At 32.8% G+C, this 18,690-nt stretch overlaps 1 protein-coding gene across 2 annotated transcripts; it reads left to right on the plus strand.

Annotated features, from left to right (window-relative positions):
• Positions 1–1,129: 1,129 nt before the first annotated feature.
• Positions 1,130–5,348, plus strand: ACT1_1 (actin; the record flags this gene model as incomplete). 2 transcript variants are annotated; one of them, XM_051212453.1, is made up of 2 exons in its annotated part: positions 1,130–1,213; positions 3,948–5,348. In XM_051212453.1, the coding sequence occupies one exon, from the start codon at positions 3,954–3,956 to the stop codon at positions 4,950–4,952; it is 999 nt and encodes a 332-aa protein (XP_051072639.1). In that variant the 3' UTR covers positions 4,953–5,348. The 2 variants fall into 2 exon arrangements, with proteins under 2 accessions (XP_051072639.1, XP_035588447.1); XM_035732191.2 differs by lacking the exon at positions 1,130–1,213 and adding an exon at positions 3,475–3,600.
• Positions 5,349–18,690: the final 13,342 nt, after the last annotated feature.

The raw sequence follows: 18,690 nt of genomic DNA on the forward strand, positions 1-18,690 counted from the left end.
TTTTTTTTCTCTTTCCAAATTTATTTCACTGTATTGTACTCTTTAAATAACATCTCCAAACACTAATTTTCCTGATTACTGCTTATACTCTTATTACCTCTATCCTTACGGGATTTGAATCGACCACTACATCTGTGTGCTAATGTGGTGTGGCAACTCGAACTGATGTACGTACGCACGAAGCTCTATGTTGTTACTGACTGACTGATTGACTGACTGACTGACTGTGTTCAGTATACCAAGAGAAGTGATTTTTCTATGGAGTAATCCCACAATATTCTCAAGAATCATCAGTATTTCAGTATCCTCTATCTTTTACTTTGCTTAAAAGAATTTAAACCCAAGCTGGCAAGTAAATTTCAGGAATTATACTGGTGCTGTTTGAAAATACGGATAAATTTTATTAAAACGATTAGCAAGTTGCTGTTGAAGTCCATAAATAATGTAGTACAGATTTTCGTCTTGGATAATAAGGTTACTTATAAGTAGTGTAAATGAAATTCAGACATTTTCAAGAGCCTTCAACATTACGAGTGTAATTGAAGCTGAACTAATTGATTAGGTTTTAGAACTAGGAAGCATCACACGTCTGTTTAACCATACTATGCAACCGATTACCAGTGCGAAAGCTCTAGGGAACGAACCTAGTATATTCAATTCCTCCAGGAATTTCATGAGCTAGAATACAGTTGCCCAAATACTGTGAAACAAGTCGATCAAATTTAGACGAAAGTTCTTATACAGTTACCCATATATTTCTAATTTAGTTAATTCGCGATATATCGTCACTATAATCCAATACCATTGGTGACGATAGTCTTAGTTATAACATGATTAGTCTCTATCAGTTACAACTTCTTACTAGAATCTCGAAATGACATCTGTAATAGACACTGTTGTGAGATCAAGGATAACGCACTCACTTTCCAGAGTATCTACACTCCTACATGTGAACTGTAACAAAGTATCACTCGCTGTATGTCCGAAGAGAGAACATCAGTTTCGAAAGTTTTTCATAGATTAGTCTAATTCCGAGCATTCATCAATATATTTATTAGTGCTCTTAAACTACTTATGAGTAGTGTGAAATTTATCTAATATTTTAAAGTGCGAAGAAATGATTCTCTGCATAAGTCGATATAACGAGATCACATTAGGTATAGTAATTCCTTTATAAGCTCCAGACTGTCTTCATGTTTCGGGCGAAAATCAGGTAGATAAGTTTGTTTGATTTTTTACTGTTTATTATTGCCAGTTGTTAGCAAAACTAATCGAAGAAGTCGTAGCAAACATCTAATCAATAGTCCATTTTATTTTCTCGGAAGAGCATTGAATAACTGTTTCCTTCTAGTTTGAGAATTTTCATCAGTACACACCATTTTTCCTAACCAAGCTACTCTTTTAAGCATCGTAGTTAACAAAATAATATTAAAACCATCGAGTCACAATCCTATAATTAATTTTATTTTTATTAAGGTAATTCTATCAGTTACGGCTTCTCTAGGAAATCACTTTCATCTAATGCTACTAATGAACACAGAACTATTAATTACTAAGGTGATTTTAAAGATTATTCGTACAGTGTGACTTAATATTCACTAAAAATAGATATTGGATAGTTTTGTGTCATAAAATGACTGAAACTTTAAAAAAACCCAGTGGGTCTTTCCTAACTTCCTAACTAGAAAGTATCTTGATAACTGTAATGCAACTGAAGTTCCTTGCTTCGACACCTTGTCAGATTATAAATGCTCATTGTTTGAAGCTTATTGATTAAGGTGGTTCTAGAACCTGAATGAAACATTTTTCCTATGTTCCTCATTCGTCACTTCATTGATGAAAATCATCATCGTACAGGAATGCTCTATCTCTTGACCACCGAGCCGCGATGCCAAAGATCCTGGGTTTATTTCTCGCGTGGAGAGTTGTCGAGTTGCGCCGCTAACTAGTCCAATACTGGGAATGGACGGTCGTCTAGAGCTTCTAAGTCTAACCTTGAACGGTTCGTGATTTCAATGAAATTCAACAATCTCCAGAACCCTACACCGAACTGGTAATCTATAAAGTCATTACAAAATGATTCTTAAATATTTAGTAATATTGTGTTCCCTAAGTTATATAGTTTAACTAAGAAACTTTCATGAATAACATCTTAAGCTCCTACTTCATGTAGAAATGAGGTTTTCAGTTATTTCACGAATGCTATATCAGTTTATTTAATGCTTTTGATGGTCACCACCTGTCTATGCATATTTTATTGTTTTCATTTGTTCTTGGATTCTTTTTGACTGTCTTTTCCCATTAAACTCCAACCTTATGACCAATTGACCTCTTCCGTGTGAGTCCATAGACTGAGTCTATGCTGATCTGCCTATTGATTGCTAACTGATCTGATTCTCACACATCTAGAGATTCTCTACTCTTTCTATAGTTCTCCCGATCTGAAATTTAGACATTAATCCAGTCAAATTCACGTCCACGGTTATCTCCGTATATTGGTAACATTGATAGCATGTCATTTAGTGTCACTGTTAAACCATTTCTACTTATACTTAGATGAAATGGCCATCCACGTTATCCAAAGTAGTATTTATTTCATTTGGTACGATTTATTTTGTAGATGACATTGAATTTGTCTTATTCTGCTTTTGCATTTCTTGATCTGTATTGAGTAGAATGAAGTGATTGTGTTGGTTTATGAGTAACATTAATTCTAAAGGGCATCAAAATTCCTTTAATGAAATATTTCTCATAAATGGTAAGGCAATCTGTTTCCTGGTTTCCAGCATTCGTTTTAAAACTATTTTAATACACTTAAATTGAAATCACCTTCAAATTGTCGACTTGTTATATCAACGCATTGTAATGGCCCTTTATCTGACTCCAATTAGATCGTTTACTGATTTCTATTAAAATATACATGCCACCGATCTTCGTATATAATTATCGACTTAGTGAATAACGGAATTAAATGAGCCAAATACAAGAATCCAAACAAAAAAGAACATAAGCCGATATTTTAGAAAGAAATTGATATGTACCTTATAAAAAGGTTTATTGCCTATCATTCAGTTTGTGTCCAGAAAAGTTCTAATTTTAAGAATGTTTTATTGATTGAATTAATGAAGTGAGGTTAACACAAATAATAACCTTTCATTCAAGTTTGCATCTCTTTATTGTGCACAACTAGGATAAATCAATAAATGTGTTTTTAATGCAATCTACAAATATAGTCACTTAATGACGAAGGATAGAGAGGAAGATAATAATCTCTTTAATCTACGATTCTATTGGTTGTTTGAAGTAAAAACTATCTTCCCATATACTAAAAAATTAAAGCCATATATGGACATCAATTGTGCAAACATGATGACATATATAAATAAGAGATTATCTAGGGTTAATCCACTGAATTCCTAAGTTTATCACACTCAAGTTAATTGCCCTTCATCAAATTCAACAAACTAAGTTAACATGGCCGACGAAGAAGTTCAAGCCCTTGTTGTTGACAATGGATCAGGGATGTGCAAAGCTGGATTCGCTGGTGATGACGCACCAAGAGCAGTGTTCCCCTCCATCGTTGGACGACCTCGACATCAAGTAAGCATAGTCATAACATTCAATCAACAAATCAACTTCTCATTTTATTGTATTAATCTATTACCATATTACAGTCATATTATCATTTTAAGTTGATGGGATTGTATTTAACAATGTCTCGGTTAGAATAGTTGTGATACCTACAACACAGTGATAAGATATCGAGATATCCATCCGTGTTACTTCACTGTGAAACACTTATCACAATCACTCTAATCATACATTGTTGTTGTTGTTGTTGGTATATGTCAACTGTATTCGACAATGAAATATAATTTGAAGCTTGATTTGAATGCTTATTTCTCTCTATTTCTCTCTCTCTCTCTTTATCTGTCCTTATATCTCAGGGTGTGATGGTCGGTATGGGTCAAAAAGACAGCTACGTTGGTGACGAAGCACAATCGAAACGTGGTATTCTCACACTGAAATACCCAATCGAACACGGCATTGTGACGAACTGGGATGACATGGAGAAGATCTGGCATCACACATTCTACAATGAATTGCGTGTGGCTCCAGAAGAACACCCGGTCCTGTTGACCGAGGCTCCATTGAATCCGAAAGCCAATCGTGAGAAGATGACCCAAATCATGTTTGAGACATTCAACACACCAGCCATGTACGTGGGCATTCAAGCTGTACTGTCACTGTACGCATCGGGTCGTACAACTGGTATTGTGTTGGATTCTGGTGATGGTGTGACACACACTGTTCCGATCTACGAAGGTTATGCCCTACCACATGCTATCCTGCGTCTGGATCTAGCTGGTCGTGACTTGACTGACTACTTGATGAAGATTTTGACGGAACGTGGTTACAGCTTCACGACCACAGCCGAGCGAGAAATCGTGCGTGACATCAAGGAGAAACTGTGCTATGTGGCTCTTGACTTTGAACAGGAGATGGCCACTGCCGCGTCCAGCTCATCTCTGGAGAAGAGTTACGAACTGCCTGATGGTCAGGTGATCACGATCGGTAACGAACGATTCCGTTGTCCTGAGGCGTTGTTCCAACCAAGTTTCTTGGGTATGGAATCTGCTGGTGTTCATGAGACCACATTCAACTCAATAATGAAATGTGATGTGGACATCCGTAAAGATCTGTACGCGAACACTGTGTTGTCAGGTGGTACGACAATGTTCCCAGGTATTGCTGATCGTATGCAGAAAGAGATCACTGCATTGGCGCCGAGCACAATGAAGATCAAGATAGTTGCTCCACCTGAGCGAAAATATTCCGTTTGGATTGGTGGTTCTATTTTGGCCTCATTGTCTACGTTCCAACAGATGTGGATTTCCAAACAAGAATATGATGAATCTGGTCCTGGTATTGTTCACCGTAAATGCTTCTAAAACTATTTACTAAAAGTGCTTATCCAATTAATTATATTCTTGTCATGTCTATTATTATTATTATGAGGATATTTCTGTGCTGAATCATCTAGTCAACTAAAACAATTTTCTTCCATATTTCACCTATTTGTCTAACTAGTCCTATACATGACATCAACAACAAACCAAGTTCATTTATTTATTATTACCAAGAATATGAATTAATAAATATACCCAACCTAATCTTACCTTCAAACTTTTTTCTTTGTTTCTCTCTGAAGATTTACATCTTTACTCCATTTGTTTTCAAGCCTAAAATAAGAAACAAGAATAGGTGGTTTTGTTTTTCTCTTTTTTTTTTTGAAAAAAAGGAAGATAATCTTAGCTACTAATAATAAATGCAAATACTTACTAAAATTGTATAATTATTTTCTGTATTGGTCTTATCGTAAGTAATTAATGTAGCACTTCACGGTAGTAGCAGTAGTAGTAGTAATAATAATAATAGTAGTAGTAGATTGAATCTAATCAAGTTTTCGTACTCCTCAATACATATGTAGGTAATCAGTTCAGGTATAAGGATGATGATTATTAGTTGTCATGATTTATGTAAATGTTGATCAGTCTTTTGGATGTAGATTTATTAAAGAGTTGTTACAATAATATATATATGTAGTCGGTAGATATAAGTATATGTTGCTCTTAGAAATTACCTAACAGTATAATCCTAGAAAACTCATGTTGTCCTATTTGGGATTCGTTAATTGAATATATTTGTATCCTATTGTTGATCCGCTGGTATCTCTGTCACTAATAAGACATTGTTCATTAAGCCATTAACTCACTTTAGTTAGAGATTTGTTCAGTAAATATGAAGAATTTAAGTTAAAAGATTAACAAGGAAGCAACTTGTTTCATTCTATAAAATAGGAAAGAAATACATTCATGGATTAAAATGCTAGGTTGTAAAAGAACCAACTTGTAGAATGAAGTCAGTCAGGAAAAAACTTGTTGGAAATAGAGACATTTTAACGTAGATTCGTATGAATTTCTGGGTTTAAATGGAATTTAAGTCGGACAAGAACTGTTGAGTTAAGATTATAATGTAGGTCAGATGCATATATGAAGATAGCTAAAATGAGTGACTGAATTAATTATCGAGTCAAAGGAATCGCTAGTATATTCATAGTCTGTATCACTCTGATAATCTACAAATGCATATACTCCTATGTCGACTGTCATCTTTGACATAGGTATATGACTAAGTTATATGTTAGAACCTTGCATTGAACAACAGTTAAAATCAAAGTCCAAACATTAATAACATTCAAACTAGTTTTTTTAAGAAGTAACCTATCTGAATGTTTGCTGACTAAGCCAAGTAAATCAAATATCACCTTTATATTACTCAATTAGTGTTTATTATATCAAGTCTGTATAAATTCAACTTAGCAAAGTAAACACGGAATTATTTTGTTTTATACGATAACTGAATATAAGCGGAAACGAGACATGTGTTATAATATTTTTACTAGTAGGCTGTTGGAGGTACTTATTAGGAAACCATGAACCTAGTTTTTGTACTAATCTCGCTTTAAAATGATTAACCTATAATCTTAAGGGAATTAATGCTTCCTGTGAAATTTGAACCTTAGTCTTCCTGTGTCGCAGTCTGGGAAGTTATTACGGAACTGTTCAGGCAGCAATATATCGTCTGTAGGACTGTTATTTACAAAGATTGATCTTGGTAGTGATCATTGTCATGTGTACTTAGTCCTTGATACTAATTGGACTCGATTGATTTAGTTTCAATATGGTCACCGATCTATGTGACTTGATATAAAGTGCATTTGATTGAGATTTTGTTCGTACATATATATGACTATCATCGAACGTTAAAACAACTGATTGAAAATCATAAGAAAGAAAATAGTATTAATTATTCAGTATAACTAAGCATAAATATGACTGATTATATAATATCAGATAATAATCATCATATGCTCAGTAGTGACTGGCTTCAAGATGTATTTCCTGGAGTTCAAGTGAGAAGTTGTGACCAGTGGAGTTCAACAGGGTCTGTTGTAAGGCAGTTACTCACTGGAGACAATGATGGACGGTCACGTAATATCGTGGATTGGTTGAAGTTACACATTGACACCGTTGGATGCTGGCTCAATGGTCTACAGCTTAAGTGTTCATGCGCGGGACCTATAGGTTTTGGGTTGGAGTCCTGCGTGTGGGATCGTGGATGCGCATGGCTGAGGAGTCCCACACTCAGAGGAAACGGCCCTTCAGTACTTTCAGGTTTTCCATGGTGGTCTAGCTTCAATCGACTCATGAACTCAACCATTAAATTACTATAATATCCACAAAACCCCTTTCTGATTACATAATAGTTTAGATAGGTAAAAATAAACTTACTTATAAATCAGAGGTCAGATTATGTTTGCTGATATCGTATTGTGATAGATTTTGTTTAAGATAAATTAGTTATGCAACATGCACAGTGAGTTTTTTCCTATTCATAATCTCAATTCTGTGCTTGTGCTTACACTGTTAGGAATGAATCTACTTACCCTTGTCACAAAATCGATAGTACATGAAATTTCTTCGAAACTCCAATCAGAAATTCAGATTATCTGCCATAGATCTTGAGATTATGAATAAATGGCATGTGTAGTTGTAACACACTACAGTTTATCAATTCTGATAGGTATAGAACTAAGACATTTCAATACGATACCGAGCAATAAGCTTTATAAGTATGGGAGACTACTGGGATTTTCGGTTTGCATCAATAACTGACCTTGGTTAGACAACCATTGAAACCCATTGATAAACCACGAACTCTGTTTTTTGAGGGACACTGATCTTTACTGCGTCGTATGTTTTACTCACAACAGCTTTGAGTCTTTGTTTCAACACACTCCTGTGTTGACTCACCTCTGAGTGATACAGTAATGTAGACAAGCTCTTATGATGCCAGATGTATAGTAGGTCTCACCATACTGTAACCTTTCCATCGACTTGTGAATCTTAGAAGATAACCATTCTCCATTGGTGTTTTAATAATAGCCTCACTTCGTCTTCAACAGTAGCATCTGTACAAATACGGTCAATCCAATTAAATAGGCTGTCTATCAATCTCAATTTGCATCGTACTAGGTAATAACTATAAAGACTTAGACAATGGCCCGTCCAAGTTGGCTTTCCGAAAACGTTTAGCTCGGTTGAGCCATCGTTTCTACATATATTTAGAAAATGAAACTAGTTGTTCTTCTCTTCGCATGAAAGGTTGATGTAATTTAATTGAGCGTTATGTTTATTTCATAAACAATTCATATCCTCCGTTTTGTCATAGATCACTACGACGTCATCCAAATATCGCTTATAGAGCATATATGTGTGATCAGATTGTTCAAAATGTGTTGTGGTAGTTGCACCAGGTTGCCTCTCAGTTTTTTTTAATTTCCAATAGAAGTTCAGAATATAGCATTTTTGAGTATATTTCCATTCATTTAGTAGGCGAGTACTGGAATGTAAGAGTAGAGTATTCATTGGGGATTTCATTTAAAGCATCTGAAGCCACTTACATTTATTTTCTACGAACATGCGCATCACAATTTACTGTATAAAAAAATCAAACAGAGTGAAAATTAGAGCTTGAATTGAAGTTCTTAGTAAAAATGTGTGCTCTTATATGTAGCAGTCACCCAGTAAATGAACAGAAATATGCCCGAAAACGCTTGATATCCCACACATATTGAACATCGAAAAACGGATATTAAACGTCGCCCAGCTAATGTACCACATAATTCTGACAACCTTCGTCTTCTTATTACGTTATCCAGATTTATGAAAGGAACAGATTATTGCTTGTTTTTTTTTAATGACTGCTTGGTAAGTAGCCAATCAACCGATCTATCTAAGAATATTTCCCATTTCAAATAACCTCTTCTTAACGTAGTCTACAATAGACAAATGAGTAAAAAGGTGGTGTCAAGTACACAATTCGGAAAAAAATTAGTATTTATTGGTTGTTTTACCGTAGTATTTTAGAATCAAAACCACATATAACTTGGCAACCATATTTTATTCGATCTTAGAGAATTCACCAATACTTCCGATAATCCATGTATTGATCATAAACAATCAATTCATGTAAATAATTTATTCATATGGGGGGAAAAAACAGACAGGTCAGTTATTCTAGTAAAGGTGTGTCGTCAAGCGAATCGGATGGGAACCTTAAAATTGTATCTGTTCCACGACTCTAAGAGTTAAAAATCTTATTATATCTGTTTATCTATCTATCTATCTATCTATCTATCTATCTATCTATCTATCTATCTATCTATCTATCTATCTATCTATCTATCTATCTATCTATCTATCTATCTATCTATTTATCTATCTATCTATCTATCTATCTATCTATCTATCTATCTATCTATCTATCTATCTATCTATCTATCTATCTATCTATCTATCTATCTATCTATCTATCTATCTATCTATCTATCTATCTATCTATCTATCTATCTATCTATCTATCTATCTATCTATCTATCTATCTATCTATCTATCTATCTATCTATTTATCTATCTATCTATCTATCTATCTATCTATCTATCTATCTATCTATCTATCTATCTATCTATCTATCTATCTATCTATCTATCTATCTATCTATCTATCTATCTATCTATCTATCTATCTATCTATCTATCTATCTATCTATCTATCTATCTATCTATCTATCTATCTATCTATCTATCTATCTATCTATCTATCTATCTATCTATCTATCTATCTATCTATCTATCTATCTAAATCCATTTTGTATTGTTTGTTTGGATCTTCCCATTGACGTTTAGAACTGAAATTGATCGGTCTCTTACTGGCATATTTGCATCCTGTGCTTTAAGTCACAAGCATTATTAGCCAATATAAGCCACCAAATATGCGCATATTGTTTGTGCAATACAGGCCCTATCCTGTATCTGATTTATCATTTTCTCTTTCTTACATATACTTAATGTGTTCCCTTTCTCGTTGATTCATTAATGTTAAGTTAATTCTTTACTTTTAAACTAGTTAATCTTGTAATTGACTCTCCTCCACTCTTTGACCTAGACATAATAACATTTAGCCATGGTTATTTAGTCTTTTGTGTTCTAACTAACAGGTGCCCTTTGCTCCAGGTGTTCATTTTACCTTGTTTAGCCTTTTTTGTAATTTCCGGATTATTTCCAATCCTGCATTTAATAAACCTTTTGGTAAGAAACGCCATAGTTGAAGGCTGTTGATTTATTACTTTGTATTTATTGTCATAGTGCCTCATTTGTAAAACTTGGATCACATTTGTCACAACTGCAAAACTGCTGACTTGGATTAATCTTGAATAAATATCGATTTGGTGCATTTTACACATTTGTGCTTTACTTCTCTTCGCCAAGATTTCACCTAATGCATTTAACAATGCCTGACTAGTGTCTTTTTTTCCAAACAATAAACATGTAAATAATTTTCAAAAAGCGGATTGCTAACTTTAAAATTGAATGAATCAATGAAAATTAGACAGAATAAGAAAACGGTCCAGTCGTAGTTTTGGACTCTCTCAATAATGCTGACATTCATAACTCCACAATGTGATATTTGTGCTATAAAATGAGTTGGAATTTATTATTTATAGGTAAAAGGATAAGTTAACGTTGGGGATATTGGAAATTCGAAATGTGATGACGGATAGTTTGAACTCTGTTAAGAGCTAAGTGTAACTCTTATAACTGATAAAATAGGGATCATAATTAACGATCATTGAGGTTTAAAATAAAAGAACAGAAGTATAGGAGAGCTACATTATCACTGATATGCTTATTTTTCTGCAGATTCTCTTAGTGCTTTCTCAAATTTAATTACTGGTGTATATAATTATTCATCCATATGGCTACAAAGCATTCTTTCACTCCAATAATCTTAATTTTAAGCTTGAATACTGAAGTCAACTATCAACCGTAAATTTGACACAAAAGTCCGACTCTAAATACTGAACTTTAACTTATATTGTGTTTTTATTCCATGAATTACTCATTTATATAACTAACTGATAATCGGGATTATTTCTGCAGAGCCATTTCAAGAATCACTGAAGGTTTTCAGTCATTTTTACTTCCATTTCTCCATACATTTCCAACTTTAATTCATTCGCGATATGGTGTAATGAAGGATAAGGTCTTCACATCGACTTTATTTAGTTAGTCAAATTATTCAAAATAACAATCAACATAAAGTGTTAGTAAATTAGATTGTCATAGAGACTTTTCGGTCAGAGTAGATGACATAATATTGATCTTAGATCAGTTTTACTTCATATCATTATTATCCCTTACTAATTAACTCCTGTTTATCATAATATCAACGATTGTATCGACTGAACAGATTGACGGCTATTTGAATTCACTAGTCAAGTGAATAACGTTTTAAGAGTTTGAAGATCAATGTACTGAATTCAAGTCTTAGTCTGAATAATGACATTATTATGTGAAAAACATTCAGCTGACGATTCCCCAATAGAATGAGATGCTCATTCTGGATTCTAGAGTTTATTACGATCGATATATTCTGTAAAAACAGTCGTAATTGTTCAGAAATATTTATAATTTCTCTCTTTTTAGCTTTTAAGCCTCAATAGTGTACGCAGCTGAAACTTGCAGAACTACTACAACCATCATCAAGAAGGTACAAGTATTTATAAACAGTTGTTTACGCGAGATACTCAATAGACATTGGCCGGATACCATCAGCAACAGCCTTCTGTGGGAGAGAACAAACTAGCTTCCAGTTGAAGAGGAAATTAGGAAAAGATGATGGAAATGGATAGGAAATACATTACGCAAATCATCAAACTGCATCATGAGGCAAGCCCTAAATTGGAATCGTGAAGGGAAACGTAGAAGAGGAAGACCAAAGTACACATCACGTCGAGAATTGGGAGCAGAAATGAAGAGGATGAGTAACAACTGGAAAGAACTGGAAAGGATTGTCCAGTACAGAGTTAAATGGAGAATGCTGGTGGGCGGCCTATGCTCCTCCACAAGGGGTAACAGACGTAAGTAAGCAAGTAAGATTATTTATTCTTTAATTAAATCAATTCGCTATTAAACATTTACTTAAAAATAATTTCTACTTAGTCTAACGTTAAACTTAAATCACAATCAAACAGTGAGTTTATAATTATTTACACAACATGGTTTCGGAATTAATCAATAGTCAACCTAATTTTATGTCTCTGTATAAATAAACACATACTGTAGACATTTAAAAGATATATATATGTACATAACTTAGCTAATCTACTGTGCGGTACGTTACATTTATTCAATGTTCAATTATGTAATCAAAGAAATTTTACTTTGAATGAGTTTATGCACATTTATGATCAGGTTAACATATGAACTTAGTTACTGAATAACTAAACAATGCTAAATATATACACTAGTGCACATACACACCTATTTATGGTTGTATATTTGATTGACTGCTTGTAAATGCTTATTTTATCAACATTTGTTTTATTATCATTATTAAGATCAGAATAAAACTATGCGAATTAGTAATCAAATGAACTTTGAATTGAAAACGCTATACAATTTGATTTGGTTAGCCTCTAATTCTTATATAAGTATGGTGTCTGAAATTGTTAATTGTTTATTGACAAAATAAACTACTATACAAATCAATTGTACAAATGTGAAGATACTAGAAACTATAGTGGGCAACTTGAATGAATGATTATAACAGCCCTAGGGGTAAATGTACATCTCGGTTAGCGTCTAGCCTGCAAGCAGATTGTATCGTGGCAAGGAGTGTGTAACGTGTGAGGAAATCTGGAAAAGTAAAGAACAAGGGCAATATTAAGTAAATCACCGAGGTAGTACTTAAATTTAATGATGAAAACGATTGATAGTAACAATTTAATCAGAACTATATATGATATATATTTATGCTCGTTAATTAAGAGTACTTTAAAGTCAGTAGTGCGGTATTTTCTCCTGGTATCCCTTCAGCTCTGGTGCACTTGGGTTTTTGCTATCTGTGTAGTTGCGCTACAGGATTGGGCTGTGCAGTTCAGATAGTGTAGAATCCTAGACGATATTGAGTTCTCCTGAAAATCAATGTAAAATTGTGCTATTTGTAGGGTATATTTATAATTTTGAATTCCTAGTGACTTCCATCACGTGACAACCTAACTAGCTTCAAACCACTAGGTTGGGATACACTAGTTGGCAGCTCCGAATTTGGCTGGCAGCTCATCATAGCTGAGCTATACTAATAGTTCACAGAAGTTGGATTTGCACAGCCATTTTTCTGAAATCTTGATATTCGATGGGAGTCCAATGTAGTTATAAACGTCTGTGTCCACAAATTTCGCCACCACTATGGAACAACTTAAAGTGGATTTTCGGAAATGTGAACAAACTATTCGAAATTAGTCTAAAATGACATTGTCATTCTTGACAATAATATCTCCTCTCATCATAATGTTAATACCTACCTGATCAAGCTTCTCTTCCATAGAGAGCTGTTTGAAAGACAACACATTCAAACTCCTACTTTCTAAAAAATTCAAGTAAAACAAATTACAAGATTATACCGGTCACTAGAGTAGGTGCAGGATGATCGTAGCTACATGAGCCAAACTCAGGACTTAACAATGCAGATAAAACTGTGCCTAATGAGTTAGAGTCTATATTCGGATCGTCTTATAGAGGCTTCTTGTTCACAATCGAACTGCGTTTACTCATAAACTCATTTTCCAACCTCTTCAATCTTCTAAAAATAGGTCAACTGATGACACCTCATTAAGTTGAACATTATGCTTTGCTGATGCTTATCTTTCATCTCTCTCTCTCTTTATTTCAGCGTTACCTTTCTATAAAATTTTTTAAGTTTGGATAAACTTGACTAATGAAGGAAATGAAGATAATCACCGAACCAAAGTTCATCTGTACAATATTAACTTGTAAAAGTTGAATAAGACAAAGATTTCTTTTTCTGATGCCAGGATGACACAGTAAAGCAAAGCCATGAATCGATTAGCAGATTATACATTTAATCGTACTATGTTACTTAAAAATAATACAAACTGTTCTAATTTTACTTCGAAAAGCTGAGATGATACCGTGCCTAACAGTGTGATATTTTATCAACTGGGCTATTTTCGTTTTGTGATATTTATCCGAAATAACCAGTCTCTGGGGAAACAGTGATTTTTCCTCGAAATCTCCAGACCTTGGAGAAACATAAATATTTCCAGATTTAGGAGGTTGGGTACACACAGTAAATGCAGAAAAACTAGAATACTACGCATTAATCATTAATCAGTGCAGAATTCATCTTGCTTGGTGACTTATCCAACATATTTTCGAGTAATATTGTATGGATTCCCAGATTATCGTTTATTAGTCCAAGTTAGTAGGTGGACATTCTGAAGGTCACTTTAGCGTCGCTCAAAGGTCGTCCATAAATTATGGTCTCACCCATAACAAGATTTTATTTCGTATATTTTCCGTTAAAAAATTTCATGAGTTTAGAAAACTATACAAATCAACCTGAACTAGATATCAATAACAAATAGAAGTAGAGAGAGTGAGTAGATCACGGTCTGATTACATAAGATAGACCGAATAACTTTCTATTTACTGTCTAGGTCATTTTATAAAAGTGTTGGAATTTAGAGCGGCTGAATGAACACAGATATTAGTGAATATTCAAAAAGAAAATCAATTTTCGTTGACTGTTTTGTCTACATATGATTATGTCATTTATTATAGGAGCAGATAATTGTCGTACCAACTTATTGATTATCTCGTCTGCATTTCCTGTAGGATCGATGACCTAATCCATTAACGACACTGAGATCAACTAACAACGATCTAGGCCTTCATCCTTATTTGTTCTACAGCTCTTCTAAACTAGTGCCCAATCACAACACGATGTTAGCTAGCAGATATCTTTTCTATTGTTTAGTATTTCGTTGTCTGGCTCAACCCATCCAATAATCTGGAGTAATGTCCTGACCATACATTAAAAAATGAGCTTACAGTAAAAATGAACAACAGATCATGATATATTCAGAACTACTATATAAATGAGAGAGAGAGCTAAATCAGTAATTCGTAATTAACTAACAATAATTCAAGAAAGGTAAACCTAATCTCAATCTTTAACCCTTATGCAAGACCCTAAGCTCAACACCCTAAGCCTTAACTCTACATTATAATCTGAATCTTAAGTATCTAATAATATTTTTTATGATTAAAACACTAATTCCCATTTCGACATTTGGTAAATAAAGAAGGAACGAATTGAGCGAAGAAATTTCTTTTCGGTTAGTTTTTGAAAAGAAGTTTCTTCGCCCACTTCGTTCCTTCTTTATTTACCAAAAACACTAATCATTTACGTTCGACAGACAACACTCTGTTTTGAAGATGCACTGTAATTTTGAAGTCATATTCGTTTCCGTTTGTTAGTCAGCATAGTATAATTACGCCGATCCCAGTTGTTGTAACTCAAATTAATTTAAACACATATTTATCCGTGTTCTTTGGTGTCCTTATGATAATATCAGTATTTCCTTTTGGCTTGCTTTTCTCAGCATCTGTAAACGGGTTTCCTTTCACCACAGTTAAAGCATTTGTGACTTTTAAATTTGATACAATTAATCATAACCCTAGTAATAATATTCGAAAATTTAGATAATAGAGATTTTAAGAGAGTTTAAATGTCTTGATGTATTTGATTCTTGTACTGGAATCACAATATTCCTACTGCTCATCTAATAAGTTTCAGTAGTATCTATGTATATCTCATTTAAGCGGAAAATTGAAGTAATTAGATCATCTATTAGATCAGTTTTAGTGTTATGATAGAATACTTTGTAGTCGGTTTTCAATGATTAAATAAAACATGGATAACTTGTCATGTGACACATTTAGTTCATATTTGTTTACTCGGCTTTAAGTAACACTTTAAGTGTTAGACTTGCTGATAAAACCCGGCTGTCTACAAGGATGCATGTGGGACGGGGCTTGAATCTTCTACTCAGTGATTCAATTCAGAATCATTTAAGCATTAAGTCACTGATTTTCGCCATACATATTCAATAACGTTTTAATATTGTTACAGATTAATGAAATCAACTGATAGGAAACTGTACACCAAAGTCACTGACTAGTCGACAATTAATACTAGAACGAGTTCGCTATCTTGATATAATTATCACTTCACTATACCTGTGGTGTATGCTACTTATGTTGACAGATATAAATAGTATGTAATATCAATCAGAAGTGAAATGCCTGGTCGTAGAAGACTGAGAAGATCGAACAGAAAGGGCAACAGAGACAAATTGCTATAGAAACAAAATTCGAAGAATCATGAATCATATAAAGGACAACTGACGGAACATGTACAAATTATGTATTTAATGTATGGTTTTCTCATTTTACCAAACCATTCAGTGATTTTGCATTCAAGCAATAATTTAGTCTTCCTCACTTAGGTATTCACTCACTACTCATCTACCCTTACTCAAAGATTTCATTCCACATCATCCTAAGATGTACTTCGAAACATTACTACTAAGTTGTTAAATCGTATAAATGACAGAAAATAATCAACATTTACGTCTTGTTAATATATTATTTGAAATACGAACTGAGCGGAGAAATATTTCATTAACTTTCTTGACAATTATCAATCTGTAATGTTGAAATAATTAATCATTATTTTCTTGCCATTAAACCATTCATTTTGTCGAATAATGTCATATATATATATATATATATATATATATATATATATATATATATATATATATATACAAAAGTTGGTTCTCGTTTCAACCATTAAAAAAAACGACTCATTCTTTGATTACCTTCTAACAATAGAATGAGTTAAATTTTTCTTAGTGATTAATTAATTTTGGCAAATATTAATATGAATAAAATCTTTACAAGAATTTAAGTAATATGTCAACTTATTAGAAAGATAAAAGAGGATTTCAGTAAAGCACCTTTCTCTTTTGTTAAGAAATTTTGTTACCGTATATATATACATAGTTACAAACTAGAGACAAGGTGTTACACTTTAATAAAGTTAAAAAGAATTCTTGAAAATCAATAATACGTAGAAAAGATTGATTTTCTATGTATATATGAATGAATACCTTTACATATATGTATGTCTCTGTATCTATGTTGATATGTATTACATATATGAAAGTAATTATGATAACTAATGGAATTCAGTGTATACACTTTATGTAAATGTAAGTCATATTATTTTTTTTTAAAAAAGTGAACAAAAGGGATTCTCAATACAGACCTATAGATGTATGTAACCAAACGATGGTATATACATATATCTACAAAAAACCTTAGAAATCTTATAATAAAACATTCACTTTACAAATATGTTTTAAATCATGAATCTGAACAACTGAACACCTCCTAAATGTTATTAGAATAAAATCACTCCGACTAATAGTCACAGATGTAGACTCCTAAGAGATCGTATACTAAGGTGAAACAATTGTTTTGTGCTTTCTGATTTTCAATGGTTAATTAACTAAAGTAAACAATATAAAAAAAAACCCCCAGATCTGTTGATTTCACTTAAAAGTTAAAGTTTTATTATTCAACAATTTAACCCTTGTTCCGTTCATTTAAATATCATACATTAGTAACTGTATAATTAAGGATTTCATAATTATGAAAAGTCACTTGGTATTGTTTGGCTTGGATCTTCCCATTGAGGTTTAAGACTGCAAATGATCAGTCTGTTATTGGCATATGTGCATACTGTGAGTATACCAAAATATCTAAACTACTTAAACATTTTTAAGATAATCAATTAGATTATCATTATTACTACCGACTGACTAACTGAATGGATTATTAATTTCTTAATTGAAGTTCATATTTTTGAAATTGTGTTAATATGTGAACACATCATAATATTTTGATAAATTAGTTCTTTTCTCTGAAATACTTCGCTTTCAATTAGCACAGTTTTATACTATCCTATTGTTCATATTCAACATTGAATGACAATCAATCAGTCTTTTTTGGTATATAATTGTGTTAGTTGAAAACTGTCTTGATATAACCATTTTGTAACAATTTTTTCTATGATTATCAACAGAGATCTAACTAAAACTCTTTTGAATCAATTTCATACCAATTAAATTGGTTACAAGCCTTGTGATTTAATAAATAACCTGTTTCCATTTATATTGAAAGATAGTAGATTTATGTTCCAATGTGAAGATTAAAACTGAGAGGCAGAAAAATCTAACTGACGAGTCCTGCATTTCACTGTTAGCTTAAATTCATACCTTGACTTTTTGTTTTCTTAAACTGGAAAGAATATTTAAAATAACTAACGATACTACTCAATAAAATAAGTAGCGTAATCATTTTACATAGCTGTGCATTCTTATAAGTTTGCAGTTTTATTTCTCTCTCAGTTAAATGTCATTTATACTAACGTCATAATATTAGCTTATGATGATTGTTTTTTTTTGTTACAGAACAAAAATGAAGTCATTTCGTGAATGATACTGATGAAGACGATGATTAAGTTTTCATTTAACTAAAACAGTTTGACATGACTCAAACCATTAATTAATAAAATTGGTTAAAACATTTTTCGATTATGAATGATTGATTATGTACATAATAAGTCATT

The sequence above is a fragment of the Schistosoma haematobium genome, chromosome ZW (genome assembly GCF_000699445.3).
Source record: "Schistosoma haematobium chromosome ZW, whole genome shotgun sequence".
Lineage (NCBI taxonomy): Eukaryota > Metazoa > Platyhelminthes > Trematoda > Strigeidida > Schistosomatidae > Schistosoma > Schistosoma haematobium.